General features: G+C 42.2%; 2 protein-coding genes across 4 annotated transcripts in view; one reads left to right on the plus strand and one right to left on the minus strand.

Annotated features, from left to right (window-relative positions):
- The window catches only part of lrrc7 (leucine rich repeat containing 7), a 211,540-nt gene that overhangs the window by 46,772 nt on the left and 138,354 nt on the right, over nucleotides 1-26,414 (plus strand). The window contains exon 2 of one of the 2 annotated variants that reach the window (XM_052073300.1): nucleotides 2,360-2,626. The gene's annotated coding sequence lies outside the window, so the exon portion shown is untranslated. Of the gene's footprint in view, nucleotides 1-2,359; nucleotides 2,633-26,414 lie in introns of both variants that reach the window. The other variant, XM_052073298.1, reaches the window with a different exon arrangement.
- On the minus strand, nucleotides 20,694-25,318 carry LOC127605682 (uncharacterized). 2 transcript variants are annotated; one of them, XM_052073452.1, is made up of 5 exons: nucleotides 25,199-25,318; nucleotides 23,988-24,673; nucleotides 23,255-23,623; nucleotides 22,794-22,910; nucleotides 20,694-21,819 (listed from the first exon to the last, which is right to left on the minus strand). In XM_052073452.1, exons 3-5 carry the CDS (start codon nucleotides 23,360-23,362, stop codon nucleotides 20,899-20,901), a joined length of 1,146 nt encoding a protein of 381 aa, XP_051929412.1. In that variant the 5' UTR covers nucleotides 23,363-23,623; nucleotides 23,988-24,673; nucleotides 25,199-25,318; the 3' UTR covers nucleotides 20,694-20,898. The 2 variants fall into 2 exon arrangements, with proteins under 2 accessions (XP_051929412.1, XP_051929411.1); XM_052073451.1 differs by lacking the exons at nucleotides 23,988-24,673; nucleotides 25,199-25,318 and having other exon boundaries at nucleotides 23,255-23,763.

A 26,414-nucleotide genomic window follows, 5' to 3' on the forward strand; every position in this document is an offset into this window, starting at 1 on the left:
CCAGAATGCCGCTGCTCGCCTCTTGACATAGCACATAACTCCTACTCTGGCATCCCTTCACTGGCTCCCCATTCATTTTAGAGTTATTTTCAAGATCCTCCTCTTTGTTTTTTTAATCTGTGAATAATCTCGCGCCACCTAACCTCTCTGAGCTCATCCGCCCCTACACACCAGGTCTGTGGACATGACTTTGTTAGAAGTACCAAGAACTAAACTGAGGCTCAGAGGGGATCGAGCCTTTTCTGTTGCTGGTCCCTCTCTCTGGAATGACCTCCCACTGAACATTCGGCAAGCGTCCTCGCTGCCCATCTTCAAAGCCCTCCTCAAAACTCACTTGTATTCTTTGGCATTCGACTCAGCATTACTTAGATTTGTTCTTTTACTGTTTGGTGCTTTCTACCGCCTTCATTACCGATTTGTCTTACTGTTTATTGTGCAGGTTAAATTGGTCCATGTACAGCACTTTGTATGCAGCGATAGCTGTTTGAAAGTGCTCTATAAATACAGTTGACTTGACTTGACTTGACACATCGTGACTTCAACCACAGAGATAGGAGAGCCTACCTCGGGGTCCTCAGACTCTGCTTCCTCCAAGGAAGGCGTGTTGGTGGAGTTGAGGAGGCCTTCGAAGTACTCTGCCCACCGGTTCAAAACATCCCATGTCGAATTCAGCAGCACCACATCCCCACTGTACACAGTGTTAGTGGTGCACTGCTTTCCCCTCATGAGACGTCGGATGGTGGACCAGGTGGACAAATGTGATGTATTATTATTATTATTATGAATACAAGAGAAAATTGACACAAGAGTGCCAGGGTGTGGATGCATATAATCCCGATAAAAACCAAAAGTTGTAAAAATATCACGGTTAAGGGTAAAGTATGAGCCTTAATGGAGACTTCTTCTTCCTTTTTTCTTTTCTGATTGATATAAAAATGTAGATGTTTAGTAGATATAAACACATAACGGGGTAGGATTAGATAAGTTTTTTACTTCATCCTACTCCCTTGAACATAATAACTGTGTGGAATGAAAACTGATTTCTTTCTTTTTACTTTTTTATCTACCTTATTTTCTGTCAAATTATTACTGTATATGTTTATGTTCAATAAACAAACAAACAAACAAAACAAACAAAGACTAAGTGGCGAGCAAGAGAGGGTGGGGGAGAGGGCAGGAGCTGTGCAAAAAAGCGTCCGCCTTCGTCGAGAGCCAAGCAGTATATATACTCTATATAGTTAAAAATAACCTAAAATATTTTAAATACAATAATTGTAAAAAACATCTGTAAAAATATTCAATATACGTCCTCGATGCAAAATCTGTGTAAATAAGGGTGGAGGGGGGGGGTAGGTTTCCTGGAAAAAAATGAAGTATGAAAAAAAAAGGGCCGCAAAATTGCAAATTCTCAGGCGGCGAACATGAAATAAGGCACGTCTAACTTGCACTGGGTCTGACACTATGTGGATATGACTTTTTTTTTTCTTTTTGCGGAACTGGAATGATATGCGAGAACAATTTAGCATCTCAATAATATTAAAATGTTCTCAGAGTTTATTTTTGTGAAAAAAATGAGTTCTTGAACTTAAAATTGTTTTTCTGTTCAACAGTTTTGTCCTGTCCTTGGATGATAATTTCTATGCGACCGAGCTCTTTGCACTAGAAAAAAAAATACAGTATGCAGTTATTTTGTCATCTGTTTCAAACCCATTGTTATTTTATTCATTCATTCATCTTCCGAACCGCTTGATCCTCACGAGGGTCGCGGGGGGTGCTGGAGCCTATCCCAGCTGTCTCCGGGCAGTAGGCGGGGGACACCCTGAATCGGTTGCCAGCCAATCACAGGGCACACAGAGACGAACAACCATCCACGCTCACACTCACACCTAGGGACAATTTAGAGTGTTCAATCAGCCTGCCACGCATGTTGTTGGAATGTGGGAAGAAACCGGAGCACCCGGAGAAAACCCACGCAGGCCCGGGGAGAACATGCAAACTCCACACTGGACTACCGGGCTGCCCGTTATTTTATTCATAAAATGGATATTGTATACACGCATTGAAAAATGTCTTCCCAATAGCGAAATATATTAAGAGCACATGTTTTGCACCTGTGCACATATTTTACCCATATTTAAAATTGCATTTTTTGTCATACATCTGGTTCAGAAGTTTAGGTTTAAGAAGTGTGTGGCCTGATGTGGCTTCCCCAATAGCACTGGTGAGAAATTGTGGCCCCCTCCAGCATTTATATAAGTTGCCCAACTTTGTGTTATGTGATCGATCCATTATGGAATGTGCACTTCACTCCAAAATAAAATGCCCTTAAAATACTGTTTGTGTTCTTCTTTTTCCACAGGACACCTACATGACTTCAACAGGAAGAATCTACAAGGACTCCAACTAATAGGATACTCGCTAAGTTATATTCAACGTGTTCACAAGAGCCTGGTACCCGTAAACCCTCACTCAGCTCCAGTGGGTGGAGTCATTCGGAGGTAGGGATGAATCTGACTAACCAAAGGCCGTCACCTGGAGATACCTGTATAGGCTCCAACCGTCACTGATCTCCAGGGTGACAACTACTACAACCGCAACACCTACACCAGAACCTCATTGGCCAACAGTGCGGGTAGGTGTTAACGACAGGAGCTTTTGTTCTGTCACAAAATGTGTGTGTGTGTGTGTGTGTGTGTGTGTGTGTGTGTGTGTGTGTGTGTGTGTGTGTGTGTGTGTGTGTGTGTGTGTGTGCGCGTGCGTGCGTGTTTGAAACAGCAGTTTTTAGGTTCCCATCTTAAGTGAGAGGGAAGATGAAGTGAGGAGTGGGATGATGAGGAAGTGTGGAGGCATTGTCGAAATGAAAGACATTGGATGGGCCAAATTGAAGGAAGGAAGAGTTCTACTTGACTTTATGCTTCCGTATACTGCACATGAAAAAGGGATAAAAATTATTAGTGTCATTCTATTCCGAAATTATAAACTGCAGTCAAGACAATAGAAGCGCAGGAATAATTTTGCTGCATTACAAACATTTTATGGTTCCTCTAAGTCTTAGAACAAATGTCACTGTTATTTTAGGTAAGTAAGATAACAGTGACATTTGGCATATTGACTAAAATGCAAAGTTCAAAGACCTGCAGATTTTGGTACTGGGTTTGATGGTGATTCATCCGCAGTAGGTGCAAAAGTATTTGCCGTTAAACTAATTTGTTTTATTCTTGGCGGGGCATAATTTCATGAAAAAATACATAAACAAACTACAGTACCTTCTGTTACCCTCTGAACATTTTCCTGATCAATAGGTTTGGTTTGATGTACTTGATAAGACAGGGGTCTCAAACTCAACGTCGATAGACTTTGACCTGGCGGAAGTCCAGAGGCTGCCGTAAAATGTCGGATGAGTTCACACTTACAAATCAGCATTGCTACACACAGAGAACATTAATCATTCATGTGAAAAGGACACTTTGATTTGCTCCTCTTTCATCTATAACTGCTTCAGACAACAAAATGTATGCAGGAAAGTGGTTAAGATTGAACAATTGTCTGTGTCTCATGTGTTGTTTTGTATTATTTTGTCACTTTTTAACTTTTGGCTGACGGCGCGGACACCCGCAGCAGCTCCTCTTGTTTTATGTTGCCTTGAGAGGGAAGACATTTCATCTGTGCTGTATGTCACATATACAGCACATTTGACAATAAAGTTGTATCCAATCCAATGCAATTAAAGAATGTTCACATGCAAAAAAGGCATGCCACCACTTCCCCAGAAACCCCCAGAAACACTCCACTGAAAATAACCTTAACATGTTGTGCACGATTCAAAGGAATTTTAAGTTTATACGTTAAATTTCTGCTGACTTGTGTATCTCGAGTGAGAAACTTCACCAATAACTGATGCAACTTAGTTTTATAAGTGAATGTCAGCAAAATAGTTTCAGGAGAACATTTCAAGTAGTGATTATAACATCGAGACACAGGACAATATTTCCTATGGTAATGAACTTGTATGTATTTTGTGTGTTACCAAACACAAAGAGTGACAAGTGATTAAAGCTAAAACTTTCGATGAGATGAGATGAGAGCGATCCCCATACATATCAATCTTCTTATAAATGAGCTTTACTGTGAGTGTCGTTAAATTAGTGGCTAATATTAATGTTAATCTGTGTTGTGTTGGTTAAGGTCGCTCCATGCAAAACAATTCCGATTGGGTGTCTTGCGGTTTACTTTGCTCAACAAAAACTAATGTTGATGACAATTTCTAATCATGTTCTGCTATGTGACATGTGGTCTCAGTGTAGAAGTATGTGTTTGGCCCGACATGCAACATGCACGCTGTGTAGGTTTATTCTATTCGGGTCCTTCGTCTCTCCTTCTCTCTCCTTTTCATTATCTGTTGATGCCATGGTACCCTTCCCCCCAATTATGCATGTACGCTGAGTCAGGAAAAGCAAGATTCTTTCCTAGTGAAAAGATTCAATCTGTATCACTAGGTGGCATCTCAGAGCCATTTACCACAGAGGACAGAGCTTGCTGTTTCCGCTATCCTCATTGTCAAAGTTTCTCCAAATGGCTTTTATTTCCACCATTTTCATCTTAGGCTGTGGGCTGCTTCTTTAAAAATAACTCCCTTTTGTGAGTGGAGTTTGCTGTAATGACTTTTTTTACTCACGAGAAGACCGAAGCTGCGGAGAATAGTTCATGGTAGATGAAGCACTTGCAAATGATTCTTTGTGACTGCATCCTCAGTCCTGGCTGCTTAATGGCTTGCATACAGGAGGGAAAAAAACCATGAGTGAATCACATTACACCAACATCCAAATGAGAAAATCCTGTCTTAATCCTACTTCAAGTAAGCAATTTAGAATGGTCTCAGACCTGAGTTTTGTTGGTAAATGGAATCAATGTTGTCAATTGTGCTGGAAAATAACTATCTGCAAACTACCCTCGGTCCTCTGCCGATGCATTCGAAATGGTTGAACGTGATAATGTGGTTCATTATTGAGGCTGCCCGGGTTTTCAACCGTATGTCTTGGGGATACCAAGAGATAACAAAACAGTCGATGAGATGGGATGGCACATGAATGTTAATCAACCTATTAATGAACTGTATCATTATCTTGAAACTGCAGATGAACAATGGTAACGATTAAAATTGTCACGTTGTGCCCGAGGCGATAGAATGATCGCTCCGTGCACAACAAAATAAGGAAGTGGATCCCCGAAATAGCAGACACAAAAGGAGATCTTGTCAGATAACAAAGGAGTCTTTAATAACGAACACAAAATAACCCGACAGGGAGAATAAGAAAAAGCGCTGGTCAAAATAGGGACCAGGGATAAAATAAAAGGACAACAGAAAACGCTTGCGGAAAAAGATGGCAAGGAGGGTCAGATTAGAATAATGAATATAAGTTTCACTCGCAAGAGGAAACAACGACGTGTAAATACAGCACAAGGCTAAGAGGCAATGAATAAATGCAAGTAGGAATTGGGCGAGAGAAATTTTGGCACGGCGTGGAATTCTCCGGCAGTGAGTAGACTGCCAGAGCGTCCAAATAAAGGCTGCGCAATTTCTCCCTAATTGGTGACAGGTGTGTAAACGGCGGGCAGAAAGCCCGCCCTCTGCTGGCAACCACGGGACATGACAAAAATGTTCATATTAAATATGGGATCAATAAAACTCAATTGAAGTGACTCACCCTTTGGTGCAATCTTGACGGAGTGAACAGGGAATTCGTAGAGGGCTAACTGCTGAAGACAAGTCAACGTGAGACATCTTGTTTTGTAACAGTCATAAGAATATAAAAAAATTAACTAGTTAGTGTACTATTATGGTGGCACCATCAACTATAAAACCTATGTCGTACAAACGTGCAGACGGATGATTGGCACATGTGCACGGAAGGTGAGTCCCTTCCCATTAACTTTATAGCCCCTGAAAGCTGACCTATATTCACTATGCATTGTATATGTGGAATACTACAACTATACTATTCCATCCATCCATCCATCCATTATCTGAACTGGTTGTCCTCACGAGGATTGCGCGCATGCTGGAGCTTATCCCAGTTGTCTTGGGGCAGTAGGCGGGGTACACCCCGAACTGGTTGCCAGCCAATTGCGGGGCACACTTTGACGAACAATCATCCGCACTCACAATCACACCTAGGGTCAATTTCTATCTTTAGCCTACCATGCATATTTGTTAAATTGTCATTATGAATGCTTAAAAGACAAAGTGTTGAGCTAGTTAAACCATTTATGTGTATTAACTCTGGTATTGTTTCCTGGAATGCAGATACATTTGTTTTTCTTGTAAAAAATACATGGGAAGAGAACCTTGAAAAAATAATTCCATACCAAATTGCAATCACAGTATTGACGGGAGGTGAGTGGGGGTGGGGGATTTGCAATTAGATAATTTTTCAAAATCGTTCAACCGAATTCAGGGTGGACTATACTTCACTTCTGCCATCTTGGAGAGCCTCCAACTTCCTAATACCTTGCACAGAATAAGTGGGATGGATTAATCCGTCATATAATTTGCCTAAAACAGAACAATCAAAGCTCAACCAGTACTTGGACAATTTACTATGGAACATATTGTGCTTGTGTCTAAATGCCTTCATTTAACGTGACTTTCATATTATGGGCTAATTGCAATTTAATTTGTTAAGAGTTTGTCACCCATGAAATCACAGCATTTATGAGGGTGGATAACATTCTCCGTTAAAAGGACATACTCAAGTTGTTTGCTCCCTTTGCTCGCTTTAAATTGCAGGAAAATACAAGGAACAGTCAGATCTGTAAACTCTTATTGGTTTTAAAAGGCGGAAATGACAATTTTCACAAGAGCAAAACGTAAACTATTTTATTGAATTGAAATTGAAATATTATCGAAGTTTGTTGCCTTGAAATTTTGAGTTACCGGTACTTTTTTGTTGTTTTACAGTGATCCTCACTATTTTTTTTGGGGGGGGGGCGGGGGGGGGGGTTGTAATTGAAAATTAGGAAACATACTGCAGATTTTGTCAAAGTATAGGGCATTGTATAGCACCATAAGTACATGTTGGAGTGTGGCAACGTCTCCACTCTCATCGAGTTGTTCCCCAATGCCAAAACAAGAAAATCACAATTTACATCTACAGTTTTATGCCAGAGAAAAAAATAAGCCAAAATATTTGAGCAATTAAGCCAATGACCAAAAAAAAAAACCACTGTCTGCTTGTATAACCTATCTACATGACAAACACAAACTCTCATATGTCAGCATCCATCCCCTTTCCTGTGTGTGCATGTGTGCGCATGCACATGTATTTGCTTGTACTGCTGTGTTCTCGTCCTCCCCTCAGGTATATTTTCTTCCTTTGTGATAGCAATAGCAGTCTCCATAGCAACAGAGAGTTTACAATGAAGTGAGTGGAAGAAAATAAGGAAAAATGGATAAAGAGTAGAAAGGATGTAAAACTTATACACCCTGTATTATTTGTTTTATTCAGTGGCATGCTCTCCTAAAGCTTCTCTTGGACAAGTCATGGTCTCTTATGTTGTCACATTTTTCTCATTGCTTAATTTGTTCTTGTGTCTGTCCTCGATTGGAGGGCCAATTCTATCTTCTGGCTTTGAGAAATGTGTCTTAGGATATCGAGATCTTCTCTACAAAGCCCTAGCATATGCTATCTGCAGGAATGCTTACCCTGTTATATACTGAGGTTTAGTCCACCTGCACCATCTTATGGCATCAAATACAACTGGTGCATCCGACATATATTTACAAAGCTTACAATGTTTTTGGGAGACCATTGTTGTCATTAGAGTAAATAGTCATATAGCTCTTGTGTTATTCTGCAATGTGGTGAGGAGCATATCTGTGTGTCAATGCTTTCTGTAATTTTGTCAAAGTTATTTGATACTACCTGCCTACTTTCGACCCTGCAGTTTGTAGCCTCGACTCAAATAAACATTTCGAAATGCATGCACACATTAATGCCTCTATTCAACAGTAAGACAATGTCATGGTATGGAAGTGAAGGGATGTTCTGTCATGTGGTTATGCATAAAGTATGCGTGGGTGAAAAAAAGTCGCAATGTGTTCCTCTGTTGTAATCTCACCAGCAGACAGAAGTTGCTGACGCAAGTGAGAGTGAGCGGAGACATGGAAGTGAGACACAGAATGTGTCAATTCTCATCCAAGTGGAGAGAGGCATGATTGCATCCTTCTCTACACCCAGAATACTGATGTGATATTCAGCATGCATTAAACATTGAAGATTCTCCGGATGAATATTGAATGGTGAGTCTGTCAAAAGAAAATATTTGAATTCTGAAGGACTTCAACGACTAGAAAAGAGGATAGGTGGGGTGATTTTTTCCTCCTCTCCTCACACATAAGTGCAAGTTCTGTATTAGCTACAGTTACATTTAAAATTTGGCAAAGCACACACAACCAGGCCCCATCATGACATAACTTCAGACAGACGAAGGGATACGGACCATGTTAATTACATACATGGTGTTCACAGAATCATTAATTTACCTTACCACGAGAATAAATATGGCTGCTCTTTTACTGCCGGCAGAGAGGAGATGATTCCAAACAGATTCCTCTTCATATCCGATTTTTAGGGATGACTCTCCACACTGTGTTTAGCAAGTGTCCAAATGGGATCTGGCCCTGTTCAGACTGGGCTACAATATTGATCCATGTGACAGGTTGCTGTTGCACCGAAGTCAAAACGCAGGCGCATGTGTAGTTTTTGATGTCATATAATTGCAACAGCGGCAAGGACAACAAAAAAATGCACTCGCCTTTTGCCAGTCAAGTGCTCTCTCCCCACAGGCTGATAAGGAAATGCAATTGCTTCTCTATCTAGTTACTAATGTTCTCAATTTCCTTGCTGTGCTCACATTTGTATTTATTTATTTTTTTACTGCAATGCACTTCAAATGGCACTCCCTGGGCTGGTTTTGCATCACGCAAAACCATCCCTGTCCATGGAGTGTCCCCAAAAAAATCGATCACGGTCAACCGGTACTCCGTGGACTGCTCCCAAAACGACTGCGAGGAGTGTAGGCTGAAATGGGGGGGAAAAAAAGATTTGTGCGTCTGTGTGCATTATTAATATTATATGTTTTTGTGTTTGCGTACACTACAATTGAAGCATCCTATCAGTTTCACCTTCACAAAAAAGTATTTATTAAGAAAATATAATAATAAAAAAATAATATCTAGGTAGGTCACTTTTACCTATGGTGTCGCATGACCTGCATAGCAGGAAGGTGTTAACGATCAGTAGTCTGCTGTAGCAGCAACTTAGTGTCCTTTCGTCGCTACGTGAGCAGGGCATGAAGGTTTCTGACTCGTGCTTTTCCTCGACGGGCCTTTCCTTTTCACAACGACAACAAAAACACGAGGATACAAAGAAAATGATTCATTTTATTTTCTTGAACACAAATTAAAGCTTTATAAAAAATGAAAAAAACAGAACTTCTACAATACACTTAAACAACATACGAAATACGATATTAACACGAAATACGTTAACACGGTCAAAAAAGATGTTGCTCCATGCCCTACTGTCTTCCTCATGAAGCTTACATAAACCTGGCCTCTGAACAGGCTATCGACAGGACAACTAATGGAGCTCAGATACTTTAATATTCCCAGCAAATTTGTTCGACGTAAAATAGCAATAAAATATCAATTATAAACCAAAATGCTTGCATCTATACAATTCAAATTATTCAAATAGCTAAATATATAATTTAACCAAATTTTCCTTATGGCTCTAACATCTGAAATTTCAGCTATATTTTCTTGTTTATGGTCATTCAAATTTTGTTTGTTTGACAATTCACTGACGGCACTGTCAAAGAACGTGAATCTGGAGTCCAAAGCATTTTAACACAATACACTTGAGCAACCATAGTGATGTTTCTGCAATTAACACCCTCCAAATGTGCGGACAGCCTCCCTATGCCCACCGTAGGTTAAAGGTCACGTGCTTTTTTATTTTATTTTTTAAAATACTTTTTGTGAAAGTGAAACTGATAGGATGCTAAGAGTGCCGTGTGCACTAACATAATAAAATATCAAGTTAATAACACGCACACGGACACCCAAATGTTTCACGATCGACGTATTGGGCACCCCTGCAGTAGCGGGTCGATTGCAGGAGGTTGGCTGCTTGAAAAGTAGATTTTCAATCAAGAGGTTGGGCACCCTCGATGTGTAGAGTGATGTAATGAACGCATCCTCCTGTTCAAATCTGATATGAAACTACCTCCCGTATTTGGTTTAAAAAAAGTGTCTGGGCATGACGTCGTGGGAGAGAGGCAAACGGCAGAGGTTTTATAATACATCAACATTATTTAAAGCTCATTAGCTGTTTTCGGCCCCCTGCTGCTTCTCCTCCTCAAACTGCCCCTTGGAAGCGAGGTACCCCAATAGGGATATGTTCCCCTTGAGGAAGACCACCTTGTCAAAACTTGTACTGGCCAAGTTGGGCCTCATTGGCCAGAGGAAATCATCAGCTTTTGAAAAAACCCTCTCCGCAGCAACCGAGCCAAGGGGTGTGGTGTTGTATTCAATAAATAAGTCCACTCACACCTCCCTGACATCCGTCGGTGCGTTCCCAATGCAGTAGGCATGATTGGGTGACCAGTGGGGCGGACGTTTTAAGCGTTCCGGGGCAAATACCATATTGGCCCGAATATAAGACAGTGTTTCTTGCATTGAAATAAGACTGGAAAGGTGTTGGTCGTCTTATATTCGGGGTCTAGTAATTGTACTCATTCACGATGCTAGATGGCGCCAGATATCATTGAAGCGAATGCTGAACTTGACTCCCGAGGCCAAAGCGAACCCCTCTCACGTAGAATAAAAATAAAAATAGCGGTAACAATAAGAAAAATAAAAAAAATTGTATCTCAAATGCCCTGGACGGCAGTGAGGATGACGTGTTATGGGAGGAACCAGCGGAGCCAGAGGATGGGAGTGAGGACAGTGACACTGAACACAGCGAGGCAGAGGATGTTTGAATATTCTGTCATGACAGATCTCAGCTACTCTCTAGTTTAACCAGTTTGCATTATTTTATTGCAGTGGTTTTCCTTATTCAGATTTGTTTCAAGACTACAGTTGCAGTTAGACTTCACTTTGATGGTTAATGCAGTTGTTGCAATTTTGTTGTTTTATCACAATATTGTTTTTTTTTTACATTTCAAAAACCAGAAGCCATTTGTTTACGAATGTGATTGCACTTTAGTTTGCATATTTAAATGTTCAGATATTAAGATTTGAATGAGGCAAAATAACATGCTTTTTCTCTCACATGGTAGCATCGATCATTAAATCCTTCACTCTGTTCTACTAATACAGAGATGCATCTGCTAAACCATACACTTTTTTAATTTCCAAAGTGTTCCTGTACTGTTAGCTTCTGGAGGAAATTTGACAAAAATGTGGATAGTTCCATGCCCCACAGGAATGCTGATTTTATGTCCATTGAATGAAGTGTCCATTTTTTTTTTTTTTGGACAAATCACTGCTACAAGAAGCCTCAGTGACTCTGAGGCATAAATAGGACGTTAAGATAGAGCAAACTTTGGGTGAATGAAGAACAATCAAGATGTTTCTCTTAATTTATTTATTTAAAACAAACAAGGTCATGTGTAAAATCGGCCATGCTTTGAGTATTCAATTCAATTCAATTGTATTTATAGAGCACTTTCGAACAGCCATCGCTGCATACAAAGTGCTGTACATGGAACAATTTAACATATACAATAAACAGTAAAACAAATCGGCAACAAAGAAACCTGGATGGCACAATATTTCTTGAATTTCACTGAAAAGAAGACAGAGGTGATACCGTTTAGTCCCAGTGGCCCTTGTACATCCCATCCTGTAGACCTGGGCCCCCTGTTATCTTAAGTCAACAGTCTCAAACTTGGGCCTTAACCTGGACAGTGATTTCACACTTGACCGGCAAATTGGTGCCATTGTTAAATCCATCTTCTTTCACCTTAGACAGCTGGCCAAAGTAAAACCTCTCCTCTCTCATGAACACTTTGAGACAGTAATTCATGCCTTTGTCACATCCCGGCTCGATTACTGCAATTCCCTTTACTTTGGAGTCAGCCAGTCCTCCATTAAGCGCCTTCAGCTGGTCCAGAATGCCGCTGCCCACCTCCTGACTGGTACTTGTAAGAGGGAGCACATAACTCCTACTCTGGCATTCCTTCACTGGCTCCCCATACATTTTAGAGTTGTTTTCAAATCTCTTCATGACCTCGTGCCACCTTACCTCTCTGAGCTCATCCGCCCCTACACACCTGCACGGGGCCTCAGGTCTGCGGACCAGACATTATTAGAAGTACCAAGAACTAAACTGAGGCTCAGAGGGGATCGAGCCTTTTCTGTTCAAAAGAACAAGGTTATGTAAATTTCGCTGGAATAGAATATCCATGATCATAGCCTACCGACTATGAGTCACGGGCGTGCTGGAGCCTATCTCAGCTGTCTTCGGGCAGTAGGCGGGGTATAGTTTGAACTGGTTGCCAGCCAATCGGAGGGCACACTTGGACAAACAACCAATTGCGCTCACAATCCTACCTAGGGACAATTTAGAGTGTTCCATTAACCTGCCATGCATGCGTTTTGGAATGTGGAAGGAAACCCGAAGAAAACCTGCACAGGCATGGGGGCAACATGCAAACCCTACACAGGAAGGCCAGGGCCTTGAATTAAACCCTGCACCTCTACACTGCGAGGCTGATGTGTTAACCAGTTGATCGTGTTTGTCACGGGCTCTCTCATGAACACTTTGAGACAGTAATTCATGCCTTTGTCACATCCCGGCCGATTACAGCAATTCCCTTTACATTGGAGTCAGCCAAAGTAGTCCCAAGTAGACTACTTTGGAGTCAGCCAGTCCTCCATTATGTACCAACATGTACCGGTACTTATAATGCCACATTTTAAGTACCGGTACATGTTACTTATAATGTGGCCTGCGACAAACATGATTTTGACACTCCTGGTCTAGAAGACTTGACCCCAACAGCCAAAGTGATCCAAAAGACAGGCCGGAGAATACTTGGAATATGTTTTGGCATATCGAAGGAAAGCAGTTCGCTAAGAAGTGGGACACTTAAAGGAATCATGAGAGGAGACATGACAACAAGGACATGGGGGAAAGGGGGACATGGCAAATGTCAAAAAGAGGCATTTGATGACATATACACCAGGTTGGGCAATATAGAAAGTGTGAATGATCATTCCAACTTGGCCAGACTGAGCAGTACAGATGGAATGGATGTACAGTACATCAGGTTAGGGTGATTAAGGAAAGAGATAGAAATGTGTTGATTGATATCAGTGGCGTGCTAGACAGATAGATACAACACTATCTATGAGAGAGGTACCAAATTAGAACTCGTATTCCGTGCAATCCTATTCCAAATCTTATTAAAACACACACACACTTTTTCAAGTCTGTAGAACAGACATTTTTCATGCTTTATTGTAAACCTTACAATAATTAAAAGTTGTTATGCTTTGCAGTTCAACCATCCATATTTAATTGTTTTTTTTTTTTTAATCGTGCCTGTAGTTATTTGTTGAGGGCTGAGGTAGAGACTATTCCAGCTGACTGGATGCGAGTCTTCGTATAACCTGGACTGGTCGCTAGATAATCACAGTTTTCGAGTACAGTTCTGTAAAAGAAATTAAAAAAAAACAATGTGCTTTTTTTTTTCATAAACTTGCATGTTAGCATAGTTGATACTGGCACATTCTGCTGTCGGCCCCATGCAAATAAACAGGAATACTGCTGTAGGCAGAGCTTTGTTTGGGTTAATTTGATTTCATTAGCCTTTATTAGCAAAGCATTAACAGTGGTAGCAATTATATGTCTCCTTTCCAGCAAATGTGTTTTCTAATTAAAGCCTTATATTTTGCAGTGTTTTGGTCCTCGAGCCGGTCCTTGGCCTCGAGGACCGGCTCAAGGATGGAAAGTCGGTCCTTGGTCCTTGGTCCTTGGCCTTGGCTTCGGAGTCAAGTCCTTGGTCCTTGGCCTTGATTTTCGCCGAGAAGTGATACATCATGTTTGGCTATTTTATCGCAACTCTTGCTTCACTTTACAAAAATATAATTTCTTCGATCACCGTGTTTATCAATATGGCTATTTCGCCCAATTTATTACTTTTATCGCAGCTTTTGCTTTATTTATGTGATCATTATGAAAATTAATTTGTTTGATCGCCATGCATAACATGCTTATCTGCGTATTTTTTTAAAGCAAACTTTTCGCTTGACTCCTCTTAGTATTACGCTTTCGTTCAATCGAATACACCAGCGATTTTTTTAAGTACATTTTTTTCCGGCGAGCGTGCATGAGTAGCGGATCTGGCCTAACACAATAGGTATGATAGCATTGTTTTGTACATGTCCTTGGCTAGGCCGTGGCTCCAACATCAGTCCTTGACCTTGTCCTCGGCTAGGCCGTGGCTCCAACATCAGTCCTTGACCTTGTCCTCGGCTAGGCCTCGGCTTCAAAATCAGTCCTTGGTCCTTGGCCTTGGCCTCGGAGGCAATTCCTTGGTCCTTGGCCTTGGCCTCGGAGGCAAGTCCTTGGTCCTTGGCCTTGGCCTCGTAAAATTCCTCAAATCCTTGGCCTTGGCCTTACCTCGGAACATTTTCCAAGTCCTTGGCGTTGGCCTTGGAGTCAAGTCCTTGGCCTTGGGTTGCCGGTCCTCGGACACAACACTTAGTTACTTGGATGGAGCCAGCACTGCCAATCAAAGAATTGAATATTGGTGGCGGTTTCTTCGCAGCCAGTGCATGGTGTTCTGATTATCCCTCTTCACAGACCTCAGAGACAATGGCTTCTTTGATGGTGGATTTCTGGAAAAAAAACATCCTACAATTTTGTTGCACGGGACTTATTCAGGTGAGTTCATACATTCTGATAGACTCATTAATTAAATGTGTATTTTTGTATGTGAGAGTGAGTTGATGGGAAAGTGGACAGGAACACCCAAGAAGATAATGGTGTGTGGTGAAGGTGAAGGAAAAGTTGGGGAGATGTGGTACACATGAGAGGGGAGGAGTGAGACAAAAAAGCAGCTTCACGCTAAAAGTTCTTGCTCATAAAAGCCGATATAACTGTGCAACTCTTATTTAATCTGGCTGTATATTATTTTCAACAGGATGAGTTGGATGACACGGCCCTAGTTTGGAACAGCCATCTCATCAGGCCCTCAAAGAACATGAATGTCCCCAGTGGACGGCCCAACATGATGTATACGTTACCTGAACTTTATGGTACAAGGGACTTACTCTCCCCGGTTGACAATGAACACGTGCAACTGTGCAAAAGCCAGTGTGTGTTTCGTTTGACCATGCCTTGTGATCCAGATGTATTTGCATTGTATGCTTTTTTAATGGCCCAGTCCGATCTAATGCCACCAAAAGATCCATTTCAGGCTGTGAACTTGTATTTACACCTCAGAGAGGCCCTCACCGCTACTCTTTAAGATAAGAAAACCTTTATTAGACTCGCAATGGAGAAATTCCCAATTCACAGCAGCAAATTTATGAAAGGAAGGATATAAAATATACAAAATATAGGAGCTGCTGGAAAGGCAGCCACTCTCACGGCTGCTGGAAAGGCAGCCACTCTCACGGCGCCATTTTGAAGTCAAAATAACACAACACATAGGACAGACAGCCGTGCAATCTTCACCAATTTTCTGCATACACTTTATAAATTACAGCAATCTATGTATTGCTTGGTGTTTGGACCAAACTATATTACGGCTCCTCAACTGGTGTGAGAAGTAACATTTACTGAAGCCTGAATTTGACCATTGTCATTTCTTTTATCACTTCACCTTCAAAGGATAATTGAAACACTTTTGATGACAAATAATATATACCCATCATAATTAAAAGCATTGTTTATCTGCTGTTTTTCTACCTGTACAGTATAAGGACAACATATTTGATCTACAGTATAAAATGTTTGTCTGTCAAAGCATTATTGGTGTAAATAAACATTCTTTCTTGGTTCCTGACTTTATTCACAAATACTTAACCAACATGGATGCTGGGGAGTATTCCTACATAATTGTACATCAGGGCGGCCCGGTAGTCCAGTGGTTAGCACGTCGGCTTCACAGTGCAGAGGTACCGGGTTCGATTCCAGCTCCGGCCTCCCTGTGTGGAGTTTGCATGTTCTCCCCGGGCCTGCGTGGGTTTTCTCCGGGTGCTCCGGTTTCCTCCCACATTCCAAAAACATGCATGGCAGGCTGATTGAACACTCTAAATTGTCCCTAGGTGTGAGTGTGAGTGCGGATGGTTGTTCGTCTCTGTGTGCCCTGCGATTGGCTGGCAACCGATTCAGGGTGTCCCCCGCCTACTGCCCGGAGACAGCTGGGATAGGCTCCAGCACCCCCCGCGACCCTAGTGAGGATCAGGCGGTACAGAAGATGAATGAATGAATTGTACATCATCCCAATTGAATCTTCACCTGCATGTAAATGATGACTGCGTAATTGTCACTCCTCACTTTCGTCAGCAATTGGTTTCTTGTGTTTAAAAAAAACTGTTAAGAATGATTTGGAACAAATTTTATTCACACTGACAAATTCTTACAAACATTAATCTCAACATTTTAAATGGAATGTACAAATTCAGACCTTTGGGTAAAACTGAAAACTCCCATCTTGCCTGAAACCATCATGTGAATAAGTGGTGCAGAAAATGGAAGGAATGGAGAATTAACACAGAATCGATTGCATTGTAATAATGCACAATACACAAATGGAAAACAATTGCAGACTGCCCTTCACGTGGTTAACTATGCCAGATGTTTTACATCTCAAAAGTGCAACTGAACAACAGAGCCAATAAAATGCTTCAAGTCACACTATATATCTATATCTATATAGAGAGATGTCTATATATATATATATATATATATATATATATATATATAGATCTCTCTCTCTCTCTCTATATATATATATATATAATTTATAGCGGCTGGATAGCTCAGTTGGTAAGGCATCGGTTTGGCATACGGGAGACGGTGGTTCGAATCCCGCTTGGGGCAAAAATGAGCACATAACACCATCCAGTGTGGGTCCTTGGGCAAGATCCTTCACGCTAATGCCTACCTCATACAATGATGAGAGACAATAAAACGAATGACATGCCGGCTCAGACGTCGCCCGGCCAAACAAGGTCTGCGTCAGGTGCTGGGGAACCAGAGCACCCTGATGAAAAATGGGCTACTGGAACAAAGCGGAGATGGGCGAGATGCGATAACATGGCTCTGTTGGAATGCTACTACTCAAGCAACCCTAGTCAGAGGGGTTACATGCAGAGAATGTGGGCTAAATGGTTACTTCGAAACCCACAGTCACGGTTGACCGCGAAACAACTAGTAGCTCAATGTTCCAACATCCACAAACGGCAACTGCTGTCACAACTTGAGATTGATGAGGTACAACGCAGGTTCCATGGTGAAGGGCCCCAGGCTGCCAGATCAGAGGAGGAGGTCATACAAGAGATTGGGAGGCAAGCCCCAATGAATGCAGATGATGAGATTGGGTGGCCAGCCCCAATGAATGAAATGCTGAGCGAGGCAGCAACTGACCTGAAAGCTAAGATCATGGCGAGAATGAAAGCTTGGCAACCTAGAAACCGATTACAACGGCTATGTGAAGTACCATCTGAAAGTCTCATAGAAAGTGTGAATGCAGCACTGAGGGCGATCCCTACCGTAACGATCACAGAAACCAATGAGCTGATATACGCTTCAGCATCAGTGATCCTGGAGACTCTGGACTATAAGAGCAACCATGGAAGCCATGAGATACGTTACCCACCATGGAAAAGACGGTTGGAGGCTAAGATCAAGGCGGCCCGGAAAGATGTGAGTCAATTGACGGAGGCCCAGAGAGGTGTGATGAAAAGGCCAGATGACCATACCTGAAGCACTCGAAACTGCCAAACAAAGGCTCCAAGCCTTGTCCCGTCGCCTAAAGCGGTACACGAAAGACAATGAGGCCAGACGAATAAACAGGCTGTTCGCAACACAACCTGCGAAAGTGTACGCTCAGTGGCAGGGTCCTAACAACAGAGCTGACCCACCAAGACTGGAAACTGAAAGGTACTGGAAAGGCATATGGAGAAGGAGGTTGCACATAACAGCAGTGCACAATGGCTGGTGACCCTGAGAGAGGAACACAGCAACCTCCCTGAACAGAACCCGGTTACCATAACAGTGGCAGACATACAGGAAAGAGTCTCAGATATGAAGAACTGGACCAGGCCCGGACATGGTCCACACTTACTGGCTAAAGAAACTCACAGCACTCCATGAGCGCCTAGCAGTACAAATGAACCAGCTGCTGAGGGATGGGACTCACCCAGAATGGCTAACCGAAGGGCGAACGATCCTGATCATGAAGGATCCCTCGAAGGGTGCAGCCCCATCCAACTATCGGCCAATAACCTGTCTCTCCACAACATGGAAGCTCATGTCAGGCATCATTGTGGCTAAGATAAGTGGACACATGGATCAATACATGAACGAAGCACAGAAGGGCATTGGTAGAGATACCAGAGGAGCCAAACATCACCTCCTGGTTGACAGAACAGTCGCACAAGACTGCAGGTCCCGACGTACCAACCTGTGCACAGCTTGGATTGATTACAAGAAAGCCTATGACTCGATGCCACATACATGGATCACTGAATGCTTGGAGTTGTATAAGGCGAACAGGACCCGAAGAGCCTTCGTTGCGAACTCGATGAGGATGTGGAAAACCACACTTGAAGCCAATGGCAAGCCACTTACCCAAGTGTCCATCAAATGTGGCATATACCAAGGTGATGCACTCTCCCCACTGCTGTTCTGCATAGGACTGAACCCCCTAAGCCAAGTAATCACCAAGACAGGCTATGGATACCACCTCAGAAATGGAGCTACAATCAGTCACCTCCTCTACATGGATGACATAAAGCTGTATGCTAAGAGCGAAAGGGACATAGATTCCCTGATCCACACAACCAGGATCTACAGCAGCGACATCGGGATGTCATTCGGGCTTGAGAAATGTAGTCGGATGGTGACTAAGAGAGGAAGGGTAGTCCGCACTGAAGGGGTCTCACTCCCTGAAGGAACAATAGCAGACATTGAGGAGAGCTACAAGTACCTTGGTATACCACAAGCCAATGGCAACCTCGAACTGGCAACAAGGAAAGCGGCTACGGCCAAATACCTCCAGCGAGTGAGGCAAGTCCTAAGAAGCCAGCTCAATGGCAAGAATAAGACCCGGGCAATAAACAGCTATGCCCTGCCAGTGATCAGATACCCTGCAGGAATAATAAGGTGGCCAAAGGAAGAGATTCAGACCACGGACATTCAGACCCGAAAGCTCCTAACCCTGCATGGAGGGTTCCATCCCAAATCCAGCACCCTGAGACTGTACGCAAGCCGAAAGGAAGGAGGCCGGGGACTAGTGAGTGTGAGAGCCACTGTCCAGGATGAAACATCCAAGCTCCATGAATACATCGAGGAGAAGGCTCAAACGGATGACGTACTCAGAGAATGTCTCAGACAATGGGGAACAGAAGATGAGGCGCTGGAAGAGGGAATATCATGGGAGGACAAGCCCCTACACGGGATGTACCACCGGACCATAACTGAAGTGGCTGATCTCAAGAAGTCCTATCAGTGGCTAGAGAGGGCTGGCCTGAAGGACAGCACAGAGGCACTCATCCTGGCTGCTCAGGAGCAGGCCTTGAGCACCAGAGCCATCGAGGCCCAGATATACCACACCAGACAAGACCCAAGGTGTAGGTTGTGCAAAGAGGCACCTGAGACAATCCAACACATAACTGCAGAGTGTAAGATGGTGGCAGGGAAAGTCTACATGGAACGCCATAACCAGGTGGCTGGCATAGTCTACCGAAACATCTGTGCGGAGTATGGACTGGAAACCCCAAGGTCAAAATGGGAAACACCTCCAAAGGTGGTGGAGAATGACCAAGCGAAGATCCTGTGGGACTTCCAGATCCAGACTGACAAGATGGTAATGGCGAACCAACCAGATATCGTGATCATAGATAAAGGGCAGAGGAAAGCCGTTGTAGTGGATGTAGCGGTCCCAAGTGATGGAAACATCAGAAAGAAGGAACATGAGAAACTCGAGAAATACTCAGAGAGGAGCTGGAGAGAGCCTGGAAGGTAAAGGTGACAGTCGTGCCTGTGGTGGTCGGAGCACTCGGGGCAGTGACCCCCAAACTAGATGAGTGGTTGCAACAGATCCCGGGAACAACGTCGGACATCTCAGTCCAGAAATGTGCAGTGCTGGGAACAGCAAGGATACTGCGCAGAACCCTCAAGCTTCCTGGCCTCTGGTAGAGGACCCGAGCTGAATGAGGGACGGACACCACCCGAGGGGTGAGATGAGGATTTTTTTTTTATATAGATATGTCTATATATAGAGAGAGAGATATATCTATATATACTGTATATCTATATATATATAGATATATATATAATCTATAAATGTGTGTGTGTGTATACATATATCTATATATAGATATATATATAGATATATCTATATATAAAATGTGCGTGTGTGTGTATACATACACACTCATGCACATAAATATATAGGCCTGATTAGGAGAGTTGTCAGGTTTAGAGGATGTCCATTTCTAAGTGGTTACTGGACAAAATATTGTCAAACTCTGTGCGGAATTCAGGGTAAGAGCTGTATGTACATGGTACTTCAAGTGTGGCTCCACAGGTATGGGCAACAGGCCTTCTGTTGAGTCCACTTTCACCATTGAAGCATACCAGAATTTTGTCAACACAGATGACAGGAGGAACCAGTCCAGAAACGCAGGATTTTTTCAGCTTTGGTTTGATCAGCATTTTTCACATAACGTTGAAGATAGTTAAAGGTTGCTTGCTCCCCCTGAGACAACACCATCTTGGTTGTTTCAAGCAGTTGCAACACTCTTTTGCCTGTGGCCTTCTTTGAATCATACAAGGACAACACACTTTCCTTGTCCGGTAATTTGTAATGCACAAGATGCAATATTGTGGCGAAACAATCAAGAATATATTTGGGCTCTTGTAGAAGGGCTTTATGAGCCATTGTTTCAATGGAAGGCTGTAAGATATTCTTTGGCGGGAGGCAGTGGGAACCCATCCTTGTAAATATGTCAAGCAAGTCCTCTTCATCACTTTCCTCCATTGTGCCCTGGAGGCCCTTCTCAACTGCTGACCTCTCAATGGGAGGAAGGTAGTTAAGGAATGATGAAATTAGGATGTCTCGATCAACTGAGTCAATGCCATGGATGCAAGCTAACACGAAAGCCTTTGATAGCCTCACTGGCATGACACCATGGTCTAATAATCCTTTCACCCAGATCCGCCCAACCGCTTGCCATTCAGCCTCACAGAAATCTGGCCTGAGCCTTGGAACCCGCTCTGTTTCCCCTTCACACTGTTCAAGAAATTGTTCCCAGAATGCACTGTAAGCCTCCCTTGACACACCAGCATCGTCAATAGCGTTTTCATTTACAAACTTAATCTTTAAATTGAATTCCATTATGCTGCAGTCCATAAACACAGACAAAAGATCATCAACAACCTTGATCCTACAAATGGCTGCACGCCATGGTGTCCTTGGATCTCCTAGATTGTTCGGTGAGGTTGAAGGGGATAGCGGACTGCTTGAAAATGAGAACAAGTCTTGCGGTAAACGATGTGTTCCACTGTCCTGTAAGAATAAAACATTTAAAAAAACATGAAAAAGGTAGCAGAGGTGAAATATGAACTCAACCCAACTGTTTTTCTCGAGCACTTTCAAACAGCAATCGCTGCTGCATACAAAGTGCTGTACATGGAGCAACTAACATATACAACAGTAAAGCAATACATCAGTAACAAAGATGGTAGATAGCGCCAAACAGTAAAACTAAGATCAAATCTGAGTCAAGCTGAGTCAAATGCATACAATACAAGTAAGTTTTGAGGTGGGCTTTAAAGATGGGCACCAAGGGGGAGGTCAGTGGGAGGTCATTCCAGAGAGAGGGACCAGCAACGGAAAAGGCTCGATTCCCTCTGAGCCTCCGTTTTGTTCTAGGTACTTCTAATAATGTCTGGTCCGCAGACCTCAGGCGCCGGGCAGGTGTGTAGGGGCGGATGAGCTAAGAGAGGTGATTGAAATGTTGCCGGGTCCTATAAATGCCTGGCAAGGACCAACAAACTACGGTAAGCACTCAAGGGAAAATTGCAGTTCAAGACTAACATTAAAGTGAGCTGTGTCAAATGATTTCATGGAAGGTATTTTTGAAATTATATACAGTATTTTGGTTTGTGGTCCGCCCAGTGGTCCAGTGGTTAGCGCTTCAACCTCAGTGCAGAGGTCGTGGGTTCGATCCCGGCTGCCTGTGTGGGTTTTCTCGGGTACTGCGGTTTCCTCCCACATTCCAAAAACATACTTGGCAGGTTGATGGTACACTCTAAATTGTCCCCAGGTGTGAGTGTGAGCGCGGATGGTTGTTCGCAGAATAGCCTTCTGTTGGTCAATGGGAAACGGACAATACAGTATGCCAATTGGTTGCGTGTCGCCACGGATCACTACTATCCACTTGTTTCAGTGGGAAATGGGTATTATCATATTACTTAACAGTTGTGTAAAATCATTAAGTAGTTTAAAAAGCATTCAGGATTACTTGCAGTAGAGCTTACCTGTGCAGTCTGTGCTCCCTCCTCTTGTAGGGACTGTACAACTTGTGAAGCCAGTTCATTGTCAGAAGGTAACAGGAGTTGTGAAGCCTGTTCAGTCCCTCCATACATCTCAGTACTCTGAAGAATGAATTTAACAATGTGTTAAATGACAAATGTATGATTTTATGACCCATAAAATGTTTTAGCCTGTTAGAAGACTGTTATTTACAGTACACTGCAAGTCTTTCCAAATGGACATTTTACATCTCTTTATCATCCTGTCTCCCTCCTCCCCACAAAATAAACAAAAAATCATTTGGAAGTTATAGTAATTCCATACTGATTTTAAGAAATGTCAAAACAGAAACAATATATTTCAGAAACAGAGAAGTACAACTATGTACTGTCACTAATTAGCTGAGTATTTCACACTCAAATACCTTGTATGTATTTTAACACCCGCGTTAGTATTTCTACCTTACCCCAATGGTTACTGCCGCCTCATCCTGATCTATTATAACAAGGCTGTCATCTGGATCCCATACAACTGTATCTGCTTCTTCAAATGTGTCATAACAGATGCACTGCATCTCCGTTTGTGAGGAGGCATTGGGAACTGCTCTGTTTAGGTCAATAATTTCAAAGCAAGCGTCAGAGAAATCTTTGGAATTTGGCAGATTAATCCAAACGGCATCCTGTTCATTTGTGTTGATGTCCTGCCCCTCGCCAATGTCCGTTTCATTATTTGTTGTTGGCGTTGAATGAGACGGTTGGGGTTTTCCTGCCCCTTCTGCTGTTCCAGTCTCCGTAATTCCTTTTTGTTTTTTGAATCTTGCTTGCAAATGCAGACTCTGAAACAAATACAACAAAGACATGTTGTGCAAACTATACAGATTAGGATTAAACTTCAGAACCAGGTTAAGATTGTTGTTAATTTTCCCTCAGATGCATTTTTAAGCAAACACTTCACGACTGTCCGTGTTTTATGTTATGTGTTGTGTTTATTATTTTACTTTATCTTAACTGTTTTGTTGAGCGCTTTGTTACAGCTGCTACTGTTGTGAAAGCGCTATATAAATCAGGATGTATTGTATTGTATTGTGAACATGTTCATTGCTGGGACACAATGTTTTTAAATTTTTGAAATAGCAAAATGACTTCACTTCTGTTTTACTTCAATCCAACATGACAAAAATTGCACCAAATGGCACAAACCTGTTCTCCGATGTCACTGTCAGACGAGTGTCCATCATTTGCATCAAGTTCACTTGATGCTGGACACTGTGAACTTTCTCCCACCACGTTGGGAACAGATAAAGGAGCTTCACTTCATTCATCCGGTTGACATGTTGGAGGATTTTGTTTTGTGGAAATGTAAAATCTAAGAAGCTTCAATTTGGTCTTTTCGTAGAGTCTGCCAACCGTTTCATCGAGAGCAATCGGATTTCTTTTAAAATCGCAGACCTCAAAAGTAAAGTCACCAACTGGTCCTTTTTTTGAGCTTCCATCTGGGAAAAATAGCTCTTTTCCCAACTCCAAAATCATGTTTTTTTCATGTTGGCATGCCTTGTTCCTCCACCATTGCTTGTCCTCACTTGATAGAATTCATTTCTATCAAAATGGAGCCACCCAATTTCAATCTTCCTGTTAGGCTTTTCAGCAGAAACATTTTTAAATCTTGCCATTCTCTCGTCAAGGTTTTGGAGCACACTTGGAGATCCACCCAGTACACCTTTTTTCCTCGATCTTATTTTGTCTCTCAATCTTTGGAGGAGCATTTCATTATCACCCCAGGACATTTTTTGTTGACAAAAGCAAAGGACAGCTATTCGATCACCATAGGAAGTGATATATTTGCCCATTTGCTCTTCAGTCATCAGAGAAATTACCTCCATGTCAACCTGCAAAGATAAATTGTGAGAATGAATACTTGAAATTTTGACTTAATTAATAATAACTTTTAACAAATGTAACATGAGTGATGGTACAGAGCAGTCATCATTATTTGTATTCAATATTACATAATATAATAATAATAATACATCAGGAAGCAGCAGCACATTTACTAACTGTGATGTCTTTTTAAAATTGTGTTACATAAAGTCATTATTGTAAGAACTAAGAACATCAACAGTACAGGTAGAGTAGATAGAAATGCTAGCTTCACTTTCCCCGCCAAGTTAGTTTCTCACTGTATTTGGAGGTCTGCATGACCAATTACTACTACGATGACTACTACTAGAATTAATAATAATAATAGAATTTATGTAATGCTTTTCTTACTTCTCAAAAGAATCAAACGGTTTGCACTACAGTAGCGTATTTACAAAACAGAAAATTAACAGTAGAGAAAGTGAGCGTGTAGGAGCCAGTGTCCATTTTGCTATTGCTACGCTTATTATGTTAGTGTATGGGTGTATGCCCACCTTGTCGCTTTTCATGCGCGTAATGTCCACCTGAGCGACATTTCTTGATCGCAAGAAATTTTCCAAGTCCTCCTCCATTCTCTCCTCCGAGGTCGTGTGTAGTCGCTCAAATTAGCCGCGCACGACAGTCAACATGCGCCAAGCTGACCCGGAAGTAGATCAACGCGCAGGAAAAGAACACACTCCATAACTGTTGTCTGCGTTTACACGTACGATGACCCGGAAGCACGTACGATGACCCGGAAGCAAGTCAACGACCATTAAAAATAAATAAATAAATAAAGTATTGCGAGATCTCGCAATCCTTCTTTGCGAGATCTCGCATTACTTTGCGAGATCTCGCATTTTTTTCCCCCTCCCATAAAAAAAACAAGATAAAAATGTTTTGTTGTCCAACCATTTCTTGGTATGTAAAAAGTCGACCTTGTTTGCTGTCAGCCATGCTACTTGCTGAAGGCAAGTTTTTTTTTTCTAAGGCAATAACACATAACAGTATGGAGACGAATGAACATGAATTATTGAAACACAACTGTAATCTACACACGGGCTAAAACAACAAGATGTACTCGATGCATTTTTTTTACCTTTTGCACCACAGCAACTTTGGCATATGAAAAAAATATTATGACACATACAGTTAGCAGGATGTTTTCTCTCTTCTTCTGTCAGGGTTCTGTTGTTCGGCCTGGCCAGCAGGTGGCAGTGCCAGCGTATTTTCTGGTTGCACACCTGCTGCCAATCTTGTAATTAAGGGACGTTGTATATAGGACCCTTCTGCTGTCAGAGGGTTGTCGTAGTATTGTGCATTGCTTTGTTACTTCCACTCTCGTTGACCTTTTTCTGCTACCGTTCTCGTCGTATTTTTCGCTCTAAGCTTCTCGGTAGTATTTACTCTGCTTGGCAGACTTTTATATATTGGATTTTTCTCGCGTGTTTTTAAGATAAGATAGATAAGAAAACCTTTATTAGTCTCGCAATGGAGAAATTCTCAATTCACAGCAGCAAAGTCATGAAAGGAAGTAGTAGAACAAAAAAATATAGGAGCTGCTGGAAAGGCAGCCACTCACGCGGCGCCATTTTGAAGTCAAAAATAACAAAAAATTTCTATATGTTGTTTTGCTTACCCGGTTCTAGCTTTCTTACGTTGCCTTTTGGATGCAAGCGCTTTTTGTTAGTTACTTTGTGTTCTTCCTGGTGCCTGTTTTAGGTCCAGCGC

The sequence above is a fragment of the Hippocampus zosterae genome, chromosome 8 (genome assembly GCF_025434085.1).
Source record: "Hippocampus zosterae strain Florida chromosome 8, ASM2543408v3, whole genome shotgun sequence".
In the NCBI taxonomy this organism is placed as follows: Eukaryota; Metazoa; Chordata; class Actinopteri; order Syngnathiformes; family Syngnathidae; genus Hippocampus; species Hippocampus zosterae.

Bases quoted from the DNA above. Each gene is read 5' to 3' on its own strand.
- LOC127605682 (XM_052073451.1), bottom strand. From the start codon at position 23,647: ATGTCTTTGTTGTATTTGTTTCAGAGTCTGCATTTGCAAGCAAGATTC. The intron at 22,911-23,254 runs GTAAGGTAGAAA...TTCATTCTTCAG, and splicing joins AGGCGGCAGTAACCATTGGG to AGTACTGAGATGTATGGAGG. The intron at 21,820-22,793 runs GTAAGCTCTACT...TTATTCTTACAG, and splicing joins AGGGAGCACAGACTGCACAG to GACAGTGGAACACATCGTTT.